The following is a 13,063-nucleotide window of genomic DNA, read 5'->3' as shown; positions in this document are numbered from 1 at the left end:
CTGCCCCGACTCCTCCTACCCTCTACTGCTGAACCCATGAGTCTCTTGGGTAACCTTGCTTCTCCCATGCGTGTAACATGACCTCACCATCTAAGCCTGTTCGCCCTGACTGCTACATCTATAGAGTTCATTCCCAGTTTTTCTTTGATTTCCTCATTGTGGACACCCTCCTGCCATTGTTCCCATCTACTAGTACCTGCAATCATCCTAGCTACTTTCATATCCGTAACCTCAACCTTGTTGATAAGGTAACCTGAATCCACCCAGCTTTCGCTCCCATACAACAAAGTTGGTCGAAAGATTGAACGGTGCACAGATAGCTTAGTCTTGGTACTGACTTCCTTCTTGCAGAAGAGAGTAGATCGTAGGTGAGCGCTCACTGCATTAGCTTTGCTACACCTCGCTTACAGTTCTTTCACTATGTTGCCATCCTGTGAGAATATGCATCCTAAGTACTTGAAACCGTCCACCTGTTCTAACTTTCTTCCTCCTATTTAGCACTCAATCCGTTTATATTTCTTTCCCACTGACATTACTTTCGTTTTGGAGATGCTAATCTTCATACCATAGTCCTTACATTTATGATTTAGCTCTGAATTATTACTTTGCAAACTTTCAATCGTACCTGCCATCACAACTAAGTCATCCGCATATGCAAGACTGCTTTTTTTGTGTTCACATATCTTAATCTCACCCAGCCAGTCTATTGTTTTCAACATATGATCCATAAATAATACGAACAACAGTGGAGATAGGTTGCTGCCTTGTCTTACCCCTGAAACTACTCTGAACCATGAACTCAATTTACCGTCAACTCTAACTGCTTCCTGACTATCCATGTAAAGACCTTTAATTGCTTGCAAAAGTTTGCCTCCTATTCCATAATCTCGTAGAACAGACAATAACTTCCTCCTAGGAACCCGGTCATATGCCTTTTCTAGATCTATAAAGCATAGATACAATTCCCTGTTCCACTCATAAAACTTCTCCATTATTTGCCGTAAGCTAAAAAAAAAAATGGCTCTGAGCACTATGGGACTCAACTGCTGAGGTCATAAGTCCCCTAGAACTTAGAACTACTTAAACCTAACTAACCTAAGGACAACACGCACATCCATGCCCGAGGCAGGATTCGAACCTGCGACCGTAGCGGTCGCGCGGTTCTAGACTGTAGCGCCAGAACCGCTCGGCCACCAGCGGCCGGCCCGTAAGCTAAAGATCTGGTCCTGACAACCTCTAAGAGGCCTAAACCCACACTGATTTTCATCCAATTGGTCCTCAACTAATACTCGCGCTTTCCTTTCAACAATACCTGAGAAGATTTTACCCACAATCTTTTCTGTTTCCATGTTTAAAGATTGGTGTGATTACTGCTTTCGTCCAGTCTGATGGAACCTGTCCCGACTCCCAGGCCAATTCAATTATCCTGTGTAGCCATTTAAGACCTGACATTCCACTGTATTTGATGAACTCCGACTTAATTTCATCCACCCCAGCTGCTTTATTGCACTGCAATCTATTGACCATTTTCTCCACTTCCTCAAATGTGATCCTATTTCCATCATCATTCCTATCCCATTCTACCTCGAAATCTGAAACATTACTGATCGTATTTTCACCTACATTGAGCAACTCTTCAAAATATTCCTTCCATCTGCCCAAGGCATCCACAGGATACACCAGCAGTTTTCCTGACCTGTCCAAAATACTTGTCATTTCCTTCTTACCTCCCTTTCGAAGAGTGCTAATTACACTCCAGAATGGTTTTCCAGCAGCTTGACCCGTGGTCTCCAACCTGTTTCCAAAGTCTTCCCAAGATTTCTTATTGGATGCTGCAATTATCTGTTTGGCTTTGTTTCTTTCTACAACATAACATTCTCTGTCTACCTGAGTTCTAGTATGTAGCCATTTTTGATACGCCTTCTTTTTCCTTTTACAGGCTGCCTTGACTGTGTCATTCCACCAAGCTGTTTGCTTCATCCTACTTTTACACACTACTGTTCCAAGACATTCTTTAGCCACTTCTAGTACTGCGTCCCTGTACCTTGTCCATTCCTTTTCCAATGACTGTAATTGACTACATTCAACTAACTGGTACCTTTCTGAAATCGCTGTTATGTACTTGTGCCTGATTTCCTTATCCTGAAGTTTCTCCACTCTTATCCTCCTACATATGGACCTGACCTCCTGCACTTTCGGCCTCACAATCCCAATTTCACTGCAGATTAAATAATGATCAGTGTCATCAAACAATCCCCTGAATACACGTGTGTCCCTCACAGCCTTCCTGAATTCCTGATCTGTTATTATATAGTCAATGACAGATCTGGTTCCCCTGCCTTCCCAAGTATACCGGTGAATGTGTTTATGTTTAAAAAAGGAGATTGTGATTACTAAGCCCATACTGGCACAGAAATCCAAGAGTCGTTTCCCATTCCTGTTGGCCTCCATATCCTCTCCAAATTTACCCATAACCTTTTCATACCCTTCTGTTCGATTTCCAATCCTGGCGTTAAAATTACCCATGAGCAGAACACTGTTCTTGTCCTTTACTCTAACAACTACATCACTGAGTGCCTCATAAAAACTATCCATCTTATCTTGATCTGTCCCTTCACAATGCGAATATACTGACCCAATCCTAATTGTCTTGCTAGACACTGTCAAATCTATCCACATCAGTCGTTCGTTTACATACCTTATTGCAACTACGCTGGGTTCCATTTCTTTCCTGATGTAAAGCCCTACACCCCATTGTGCTTTTCCTGCTTTGACTCCCGACAGGTAGACCTTGTATTTTCCCACTTCCTCTTCTTTCTCACCCCTTACCCGAACGGCACTAACAGCTAAAACGTCCAGCCCCATCTTGCTTTCAGCCTCTGCCAGCTCTACCTTCTTCCCAGAGTAGCCCCCATTGATATTAATAGCTCCCCATCTCATTACCATTTGTTTGCCAAGTCGTATCTTGGGAGTCCCTGGTTTGTCAGTTAGTGATGGGACTCCGTCAGCTCCAAAGGTCCGAGGCATTTTGCTCTGATTGTTGCCAGCATCATATTTAAAGTACCAGGGAAGCAGGTTGCTAGCCTTACTTGCCCCGAGTCCCATTGGGTTTTATTCCTAACGGCTGAGGGACTAACCGGTGGATTTGGTAGTCTTTGCCGTATGAGCACAAAGGTGACCACGACTCAGAATATGTCCGAGATGCCCAGCCTTGTTCTAAAGTAACTGGTATCCCGACTGTCGGGACCACTTACTTGGCCACTCATACGTTGCCCGTGGTTCATGAACTAGGACATGACAACAGGAACCCACACCATGAACCACAGTAACTTGAAAATATCGCTTTAATTGGTATGTATTATTGACGACTGGTTTCGACAGATGAATCTGTCATCTTCCGATCTTCAAAAATTTTTTGTTGTAAATCGTGTTCCATAATGAGTTTATCACTTATGATGGGACACAGTTTATAACGAAAAAAAATTTTTGAAGATCAGAAGATGTTAGTTTCAGCTGTCGAAAGCGGTCGTCAATAACAAATATTAATTAATATGATCTTGGCTATAAAAAGCATTTTCGAGTCAGTATAGATAGCACCTTCCGTTTTCTCAGTCTGAGGAACTTCAAGAAAGTAGCAACTATTTGAAATACCAAACTACATTTCAAACACAAAACATGGAAAAAGTACATGAAGCAATCAAGTTTGATACACTGCCTACTGGTGTAAGCACGTAAACGACGAAGCAGTTAAAATATATCACAGATACCATCTACAGACAGTGTGTATAAAACACGAGTTATCGCGAGATCCGTAACGGATAGCGCACGAAACACGAACAAATTCGAGATACGTTCGCAGTGCCTTAAGAAGCTATGTGAAGTAGGACGATCACGTAAAATCACTATAAGGGAAGATGAATGGAAGGATTATGCTGTCGTGTCACATTAACTTGTTCAAAGCTGCGAGACGTCCAAGAAGAGAGTCAGTGAGGTTCTCTAAGGTACCGACAGGTATGTAGTGCCATGCCGTCTGCAATGCCGTGATCAGCTGCCCGAGGTTTGTCGGTTGAGGATCCATGGCGTGTACAGTTCAGTCGAAGTGGTCCCATAGATTCTCGATTGGGTTGTAGTCCGGGGAGTTTGGTGGCCAGGGGATTTGCGGCAAATTTATCCTGGACCTCTTCAAAAGACGCACGTACACTGCGAGCTACGTGACATGTTGCGTTGTCCTGATGATAGATACCATCGTGCCGAGGAAAAGCACACTGCCTGTAGCATTGGACATTGTCCTCAGGGGTGTACGCATATTTTGGTTGACCCACTGTACCTTCGATAGTGACGAGATCACCCAAGGGACGTCCTCCAGCCTGGGTCTTTCCGACGACCCTCGCAGGGTGTTAGCATTCAGACGTTTCACGCCGTACACACCAAAGGCCACCTGTCCAATGCAGCATAAGAAGAGATTCATCTGAAAAGGCCACCTACCACCACTCAATTGACGCGCACTTCTACATCTACATCTACATCCATACTCCGCAAGCCACCTGACGGTGTGTGGCGGAGGGTACCTTGAGTAGCTCTGTCGGTTCTCCCTTCTATTCCAGTCTCGTATTGTTCGTGGAAAGACAGATTGTCGGTATGCCTCTGTGTGGGCTCTAGTCTCTCTGATTTTATCCTCATGGTCTCATCGCGAGGTATACGTGGGAGGGAGCAATATACTGCTTGACTCCTCGGTGAAGGTATGTTCTCGAAACTTCAACAAAAGCCAGTACCGAGCTACTGAGCGTCTCTCTTGCAGAGTCTTCCACTGGAGTTTATCATCTCCGTAACGCTTTCGCGATTACTAAATGATCCTGTAGCGAAGCGCGCTGCTCTCCGTTGGATCTTCTCTATCTCTTCTATCAACCCTATCTGGTGCGGATCCCACACCTATGAGCAGTATTCAAACAGTGGGCAATACTTGCGGTGTTGGCGTGCCTTTTCCAGTCTTCGCCACTGATAATTAGCAGTCAGCGTGGATGCATGAACGAGGCACCTGCTGCGGAGGCCCATACGTTAAACGGTCGTAGAGGAGACACTGTTGGTAGCCTCTTGGTTCACTTGGGCGGTCAGTTTCTCAACAGTTTTGCCATGCACGGTATACTTCAACCACGGCGATACACGAGCAGTTTACGAACTTCGGAAATGTTTCCACCTTTAGCCTGAAAGCCAATGATCATGCTCTTTTGGACTCCTGATAAAGCGGTCCGTTTCTGCTTTACGACAACGACTACACTTTTTCCTGCGTCCCTTTAGCACGCTTGACGTAGCCTCCACTACCATTGCTGCCACTTGACGTTTGTGAGTGGTTATTGCTTGATGACATCAAACACAGGCGTTGGTCACACTAACGTGACTGGATGGTGTATATTTGTTGGAAGGTTCTGGGAATGTGCGCTGCAACTGTAAAGGATACAGCACACACAATAGCTTAGTGCGACCAGTTTCAGAGTTATGAGTCTTTATCAAGAGGCCTGACAACAGTCATCGAACGATTTCGGAGACTCATTGCTGCGTCGGTAAAAGGCCGGTATAGTCCATATGAAAGTGTAACAGATGTGCTCAGGAACTTAAATGGTTCAAATGGCTCTGAGCACTATGGGACTTGACATCTTGAGGTCATCAGTCCCCTAGAACTTAGAACTACTTGAACCTAACTAGCCTAAGGACATCACACACAACCATGCCCGAGGCAGTATTCGAACCTGCGACCGTAGCAGTCGCCCGGTTCCGGACTGAAGCGCCTAGAACCGCTCGGTCACCGCAGCCGGCCGGTATTTTAAATACCAGTCTATGGTGACAAAAGACGACGTAGTTATCGCGAAAACCCATTGAATGAATTTAGACATGGTGCATTTGACTGTTCAACTGTTCTGCTATCAATAAGGAATACATCGTGTAGTGCTCTTGAGTATAAGTGCGTACAGAGACATGTAGTCATCGGTCTGTTACCCAGTACGCGAACGGAACAGAACAAAGAGGCGCTAATATTGTTACCAGAATGAAAAGTACTCCTATCGCTGTACAAAGATAAGGTGAATGTGTCCTGGGCGGACTTAGGGATGTAAAAGAAGGGAACTAGCTTTTCAACTTATCTGGCAGCTTCAGAGACATTTATGTCTTAACATCATGACATCTTCGTGCTTTTTCACTTTTTACTGTTAGTCATGTAATACAATGCATCGTACCAAGTAAACTAACATGATACGTGATGTCATGTCGCATAGCTTCACACGCAGCAAATATCATCCAACAAGGCGTTTGTCATGTCGTGTAGTATGACACAACAAGTCAGTAAAGTGTAGGATGCATGCATGCTCACTCTGGGATACTTCCTGTTATAGAAGCACCACCACTTTCGGATACTTCCTACTGTAGATGCATCTCACTCTCTGTGTGGTGTGCGTACTGTAAGACCTTCGGTACACACACCATCAGATTATTTGACTCGTCGCTCTAACGAAGTAGGCGAGTGTCAGCAATATGTCTCGTGGTCTTATCGTGGCGTGTTTATCTTCTGCCGTTAGGTCAGACAATAGAAACGCCACTTGCACGCTTAGAGTAGCAGATTGACGGTGACCAACTTTAAACACAACTTGATTAATTTTCACACACGTTTATTAAAATAATAAATAACATAGACATTACGTAACTTGATTCTGGATACTGTTTACAATTGACTATCTGAAGTTCCTTTGGTCTTGGTACATTAATCTTATTCTCACATATCTCTGATACTTGACAAAGTGTCTATACATTTCTCTTCATGGCTATGTACAGGAATATGATAATCTTATTAGGCGCAGACTGAAACTTGATTATAGACTAATGCAGACTAATGCAGACTGACTAATCGGAGGTCTGTACACTCGTTATAGTACCTCGAGCGTTTAGGTATCACTGAGCGAGTGTGATCCGCAAGGAGAAAAGGTTCTACGTTAGCAGCAATCTCATTGGCTGGGTTACATATTAATACGCGGATCGGCGGAAGCAGAATTTGGTCCGTCTCTAAGACAGCGCCATCTCGTAGAGCAGAGACGGACGAGCGCTGGGCCTGCGCTGTTTTGTTTAGCGGGGCGCGCTCTAGTGGGAAAGTAGTGTACGCGCTGACTACGCGGAACTATGTACACAACACTCTAGAAGCACATAAATCTGTGCCTATTTGTTCTTACACCGCTCACAGGGGGTGGATTTAAGATAGCTCATTGCTTTGGGAATGTAGGGCTAAAAGTAGTGTTATCTGCAAAACAGCGTACATGTGTCACGGTATTTTGATTTCAATGTCTTTGAAACCGCCTGATAAGTCTAAAAAGTAGGACCCTTGCTTTACATCCCTATCTCTGCCCAGGACGTATTCGGCTTTTTTTTTTTTTTTTTTTTTTTTTTTTTTTTTTTTTTGTGCTACGATAGGAGCCTGATTCCCAACTTTTGCTCTGTCATAATTTTGACATTAGGCCGTCATGGCTTGCCAACCGATGTAGATTTTTCCTTACTCGGGTGACGACTGACTTGGTACAGATTTTTTTTTCATTGTCTTTAGAACCATGTTGCTTATACCGTGGCAACGGGTAAAGCTTTCACAAAACAACAAGACAGCCATTAATATCATGTATTTCTCTACCTTCTTGCAAAATTCGAAGCGACTCGCACAAGTTTGAAACAAATAAGTGGCGCAAGTAAGAAAAAAGGAGAAACGGGTTTTTTGCAAGTAAAATCCAAATGAGGCTAGAGTTGTGAAAGAGTTTTCAATTTTATCGTAAGAATACATTTTTTATTTATCTGATTCACTTTGAACAGATTATTTGCACTCATTTCACATAGAGCAAATTTTTCGTACGACATTGATCTCGACTTTAAACCATCGTATCTCGACAATGGAAAAAGATTGTTGGTTAAAAAAGTTTGATTTTGATTTTATCCATGTATCTACCTTCGTGCAAAGTTTGAACCGTTTTTTACAAGTTTAAAGTATAGAAGTCGCGCGCTTTTTGACACGTCCCAGAAAAACCCTTTTTTTCACGTGAAATCGAAACGAAAGAAGATTTTTTTCAAACGGTAAAAATATCTTAGTCAAAGGCCCGATACACCGGTGGACCAAATCTGAACCTTAATCGATTGAAGTCCGCAGCTCGTGGTCGTGCGGTAGCGTTCTCGCTTCCCGCGCCCGGGTTCCCGGGTTCGATTCCCGGCGGGGTCAGCGATTTTCTCTGCTTCGTGATGACTGGGTGTTGTGTGTGTCCTTAGGTTAGTTAGCTTTAAGTAGTTCTAAGTTCTAGGGGACTGATGACCATAGATGTTAAGTCCCATAGTGCTCAGAGCCATTTGAACCATTTGAATCAAAAATGGCTCTGAGCACTATGGGACTCAACTGCTGTGGTTATCAGTCCCCTAGAACTTAGAACTACTTAAACCTAACTAACCTAAGGACATCACACACATCCATGCCCGAGGCAGGATTCGAACCTGCGACCGTAGCAGTCGCACGGTTCCGTACTGCGCGCCTAGAACCGCGAGACCACCGCGGCCGGCCCCTTTGAATCGATTGACACAATTTCCCTGGGCGCAAGCTCCGATTCTTCGTTCAAACCTTGATTAATATACTACGTGCATAAGAAAATGTTCGAACGGTATACCAGTGACCACTGGTCCAGGCCATACTAAAAACTGTCCAGCAGAAATATATGGTTTGTACGTAAGTGGAACGACAAGTTTAGGCTATCAGGTGTTATAATGCTACTACTTATTGCTTTCTCCACTAGATAGCACGTCCAGTAAGTCACGATTATGTATTATCGTCCAATTGTAGTGATTTTCCTTACACCTGAAGGTAGAAATTAAGGCACTCACTGTCCTGAAGAGAAAGTATGTTACTTCTCGGATTATTTTGGCGCTTGCTCGTCAGTTACTGTATTTAATTCAACAACTGCTACACTGGTCCAGATCTGTTTTACGAAGTTACGATTAAGACCAACGACGTTTGCCTGCACAATGCGCCAAAACAGGAAAAAGTTCCCTGACATCCTGAAAAATGAAAAAACTGAGGATGTGCGAATGCACAAATAATGTTGAAATAGGAAGACAAGACAGACTTTTTGATGGTTGGCACGTTCCAGGACAATATATTTCAGGAAATAAATTCAAATAATAGCATCGTACACAAACAAAGTGTTGTCTTGGACTACAAGAAAAATATGGGGGACGTGGATAGGAGCCATTTCCAGTTCAAAAGCTACAAAATGGCCACATGCAGACCGGAGAAAATATTATCGTGATATTCTATGCCGTTTATTGGTTGGCTGGTTGACTTGGAGAAGGGGACCGAACAGCGAGGCCATCAGTCCCATAGGATTAGGGAAGGATGGCGAAGGAAGTTGGCCGTGCCCTTTCTAAGGAGCCATCCCGGCGTTTCCTGAAGCGATTTAGGGAAATCGTGGAAAGCCTGAATCAGGATAACAAGACGCAGGTTTGAACCGTCGTCCTCCCGAATGAGAATCCAGTGTGCTGATCACTGCGCCACCTCGCTCGGTCGTCATTTCTTGGACGTTGCATGCTTTAATGTATATAGTGGGGACCAAAAAAAAAATGGCGACGAAAAAGTCAGACCAGAGTTCATCATCAACAGTCTTGCGGAACAGCTGATATATCATCTGCACAACAAATGTGATCAATTAGACATACCCCTTGAACACCAAAAGCGACTCGTCTTAACAACCAGACATTTTTACAATTTTTGCCACTCACCTTGAAGAAAAGACGAAAAAGAAGGAGTGGAGTACGTACGAGAAGAGGTCTTCGTAAAGAGGTATCTTACTGGCGGGCAGTTTGTGAAGTTTTTCTTTGTACAGGCGATGTTTTAAAGTATTTCTCACACTAAACGACCTATAATTAGGTGAAATATAATGCTATTCTCTTCTTTAACACATTCCATTCCATCGTAATTCACTTCAGTTCTGCTCAGTAATATTTTGATGACGATGATGATGAATTACATTAGTGGTGCTAAGCGGCGAGGTTATCAGTGTCTTTGTTTGAAATGAATACAGTCGATGGTGGTGAAAAGCGATTAAAAATAACAATACGTTTGAAAACGATGGTGTATTCTCTTACACGTATGGAAAATGCAATCCTGCTTTTGTAAGATTAATAAAGGACTAACCATAACAATCAGATGAAACACAGCAGAAATATTAGGTAAAATTAAGAGTAAAATATCAAGACAGACACGGGGAAACAGGGTAGCCGCGCGGGATTATCCGAGCAGTCTAAGGCGCTGCAGTAATGGGCTGTACGGCTGGTCCCGGCGGAGGTTCGAGTCCTCCCTCGGGCATGGGTGTGTGTGTTTGTCCTTAGGATAATTTAGGTTAAGTAGTGTGTAATAGGATAATTTAGGTTAAGTAGTGTGTAAGCTTAGGGACTGATGACCTTAGCAGTTAAGTCCCATAAGATTTCACACACATTTTTGCAACAGGGTACTACTTAAAAATAATAGATGGATGAGCCACTACGCGACGCATTAAAACCTCGCGCGCAGTGTTTTGGGAACAAGTCCTGACATCACACAAAACCATAAAGCACGATCAACGTTCGCCTCATTATCAGTTGAAATAGGGAGCAGCTACTTTGGTAGTCACAGATCAGCCCTCAGGTCGTCATATAAAACAAATTCGATTATATCGTATCGATAGCTGTGTTTGACCTCCATAACACACTGGTGTCTCCTCGCGACGTAAGAGGAAGACACGTGTGGGAACGTCCCTCCCAAACGTAGTAAGATTTACTTCTTCATTGCTTCGTAGTCGAAAGGAAGAAAGTCAGCCAGCAGTAGGGAATAGTACTCTCGTACGTAAGTTGCACACGTTGCTGAGCGCGAACTGCTGTTTGCTGATTAATAAGAATTTTAGCAGCCAAGATCCCGTTTCGAAATATTTCTATTTCCTGAAAGTCCGTTTTCAGCAGAGTCTGTCATCTTCGAATCTTCTGGAAATCATATTACTGTGCGTGAATCGCACAACCATAACGAGGGCACACTCCATTTATAAAACAAAGTTGCCACAGTTACGTATTTGACTAGCTGAAAGTTTTATAAACAGCGTGCGCTCTTGTCATGGCTGTGTGATTCGTATGCAGTAATATATTTCCTGAAGATCCGAAGATGTCAGCTAGTACCTGTCGCAGACGGTTATTGAGGCAACAAAAACATTCCAAGCCGCGATCTTGGCTGAAAAAAAAAAAAAAACACTGAGAAACGTGGAATCCCAGGTAATTATGCAAGTAATTCGTGATTAGATAATGAAAACTGCTCCAGTTACTTATCCTTTGATGCTTAGCACAATACGTTTCGAGAATTTATGCTCATTTACAAGTGCATTTGTTTGCATGAATATATTTGGACTGCAGCTGGATAATTAGAGAAAATGAACCTAGTCCGATTTTCCGATTGCAGTCTAATTTCAAAAAGACGCAAGAGAGGCAGGAAATGAATCCTGTTCGATTTTCCGATTGCAGGCTGACTTCAAAAAGACGCAAAAGAGGCAGAAAATCACACATGCAAACAGCAGAAAAAAGAGCACTCAAACCGTACCGCGTGTCTTAATCGTTTGCCTGGTATCATAATTTTCCTACCTTGCGCTGGGGTTGTTGGCTCCGCGACAACCGCCGCAGCCAGAAGCAGCGCTACGGCGCACCAGGGCAGTGGGCGCCGGTGGTGCTTCCAGAAGGACGCCGAAGGTCGCCGCTGAAGACTGGAGGACATTTCTGCGGATGAACTCTGCTGGCTGTGTTCACAATGCACCGCACGTCGGTCCCCGTCACTGGCTATGTGCTGCACAATCGCTAGGAACGGACAGGCCGTCCGTCACGTGTGGAGCCTCTCCAGCTGCGATGCATTGTCTCTCCAGTCTGCGGCCGACGATGATTTTGCTCAACAAAACTCTTCAGAAAAGCCACTGATATCTTCAGTTCATTACAGCTGCGTCACAGCAATATTCTCGGCTTGAAACAGAGATGTGTTCTGACTTGATTGCAGTAAAAGAAGTCCTTCTTCCATGAATTATTGAGAACGCGTAATATTGAATGGAGACTAGAGTGGCATTATGTTCGACTATACTGGCGGTTCAGACTCGAACATGAGTTGCTGCAACTGACATATTTGAGAACTGTAACATCCAGTTCTTAATTTTTGCAGTTGTCTCAGAACTCCGTCCTTGGTAGTGAATAATCCCTCTCGGCGGATTCAGGATAAAGCGGATTTTACTTTCGATGGAATGCTGATGAATAATCCAACTGGCTTCCTAATAAAACCACCATAACACTAATTCTTGACTGTTTTTTAAAAGATTCTCTGCAGAAATGTACGGCAGATTACTGGCCTAGTTAAATACAGAGGGCGTAATAAATTTTAAGAGAGTGATGAGTCTCTGGTAAGAGATATGTCAGATTGAGTTCCACCTATTTGCAAAACAATTTATTTTTGTGTGCATCAGTTCAATTTTCTCTAACTGGCTTCAAGTCGTAGAGCTTAAGGGCTAAATAACTAGCTTCGTAACGACGGGTACTTGGTATGTTTCGAAATAACGCGTTGACGCCAAAACCAGGAAACAATAGTCAGTTGCAACAATGCTCTGTGAGCATTAACACGCATTCGGCACAGCAGTCCATCTATTAAGATAGTATGAGAGGCTGCTTGTGTGTTTGGATCACTTTGATGCGAACTCGGCGACCACGACAGTCCGCGACATGACCACACTTCGCGCCCTGGGTGGCGCCTGATTCCTCACCGCCGCACGACACTAGCGCGCGCGTTGCTCGTGCGCAACTGAGCTGCCGGCTGTGCGGGGTTGGAGTGTTTCGCCGGAGAGCCAGACGCGGTGGTGGGGGTGACACGGCGCGGACGGACTCGAACACATGCGAAGACAGCCGACATCCTGCCGGCTCGGAACAGCGGCGCGGTGCGGAGTTCATGACGTGCAACTCGTAGCTTTGCGATGTGGATGGTTCTCTTAGGCCACTAACCAATAGCGGAATA

General features: G+C 44.1%; 1 protein-coding gene across 1 annotated transcript in view; it reads right to left on the bottom strand.

Moving 5' to 3' along the window:
* The window catches only part of LOC126204047 (roundabout homolog 2-like), a 318,078-nt gene extending 305,226 nt beyond the window's left edge, over positions 1-12,852 (bottom strand). Inside the window, exon 1 of the mRNA XM_049938471.1 lies at positions 11,662-12,852. Within this exon, the coding sequence (XP_049794428.1) occupies positions 11,662-11,791 (130 nt within the window). The 5' untranslated portion in view covers positions 11,792-12,852. The remainder of the gene's footprint in view (positions 1-11,661) is intronic.
* Between the last annotated feature and the right edge of the window lie 211 nt (positions 12,853-13,063).

The sequence above is a fragment of the Schistocerca nitens genome, chromosome 9, assembly GCF_023898315.1.
Source record: "Schistocerca nitens isolate TAMUIC-IGC-003100 chromosome 9, iqSchNite1.1, whole genome shotgun sequence".
In the NCBI taxonomy this organism is placed as follows: domain Eukaryota; kingdom Metazoa; phylum Arthropoda; class Insecta; order Orthoptera; family Acrididae; genus Schistocerca; species Schistocerca nitens.
This window is presented reverse-complemented; position numbering and strand designations above follow the sequence as displayed.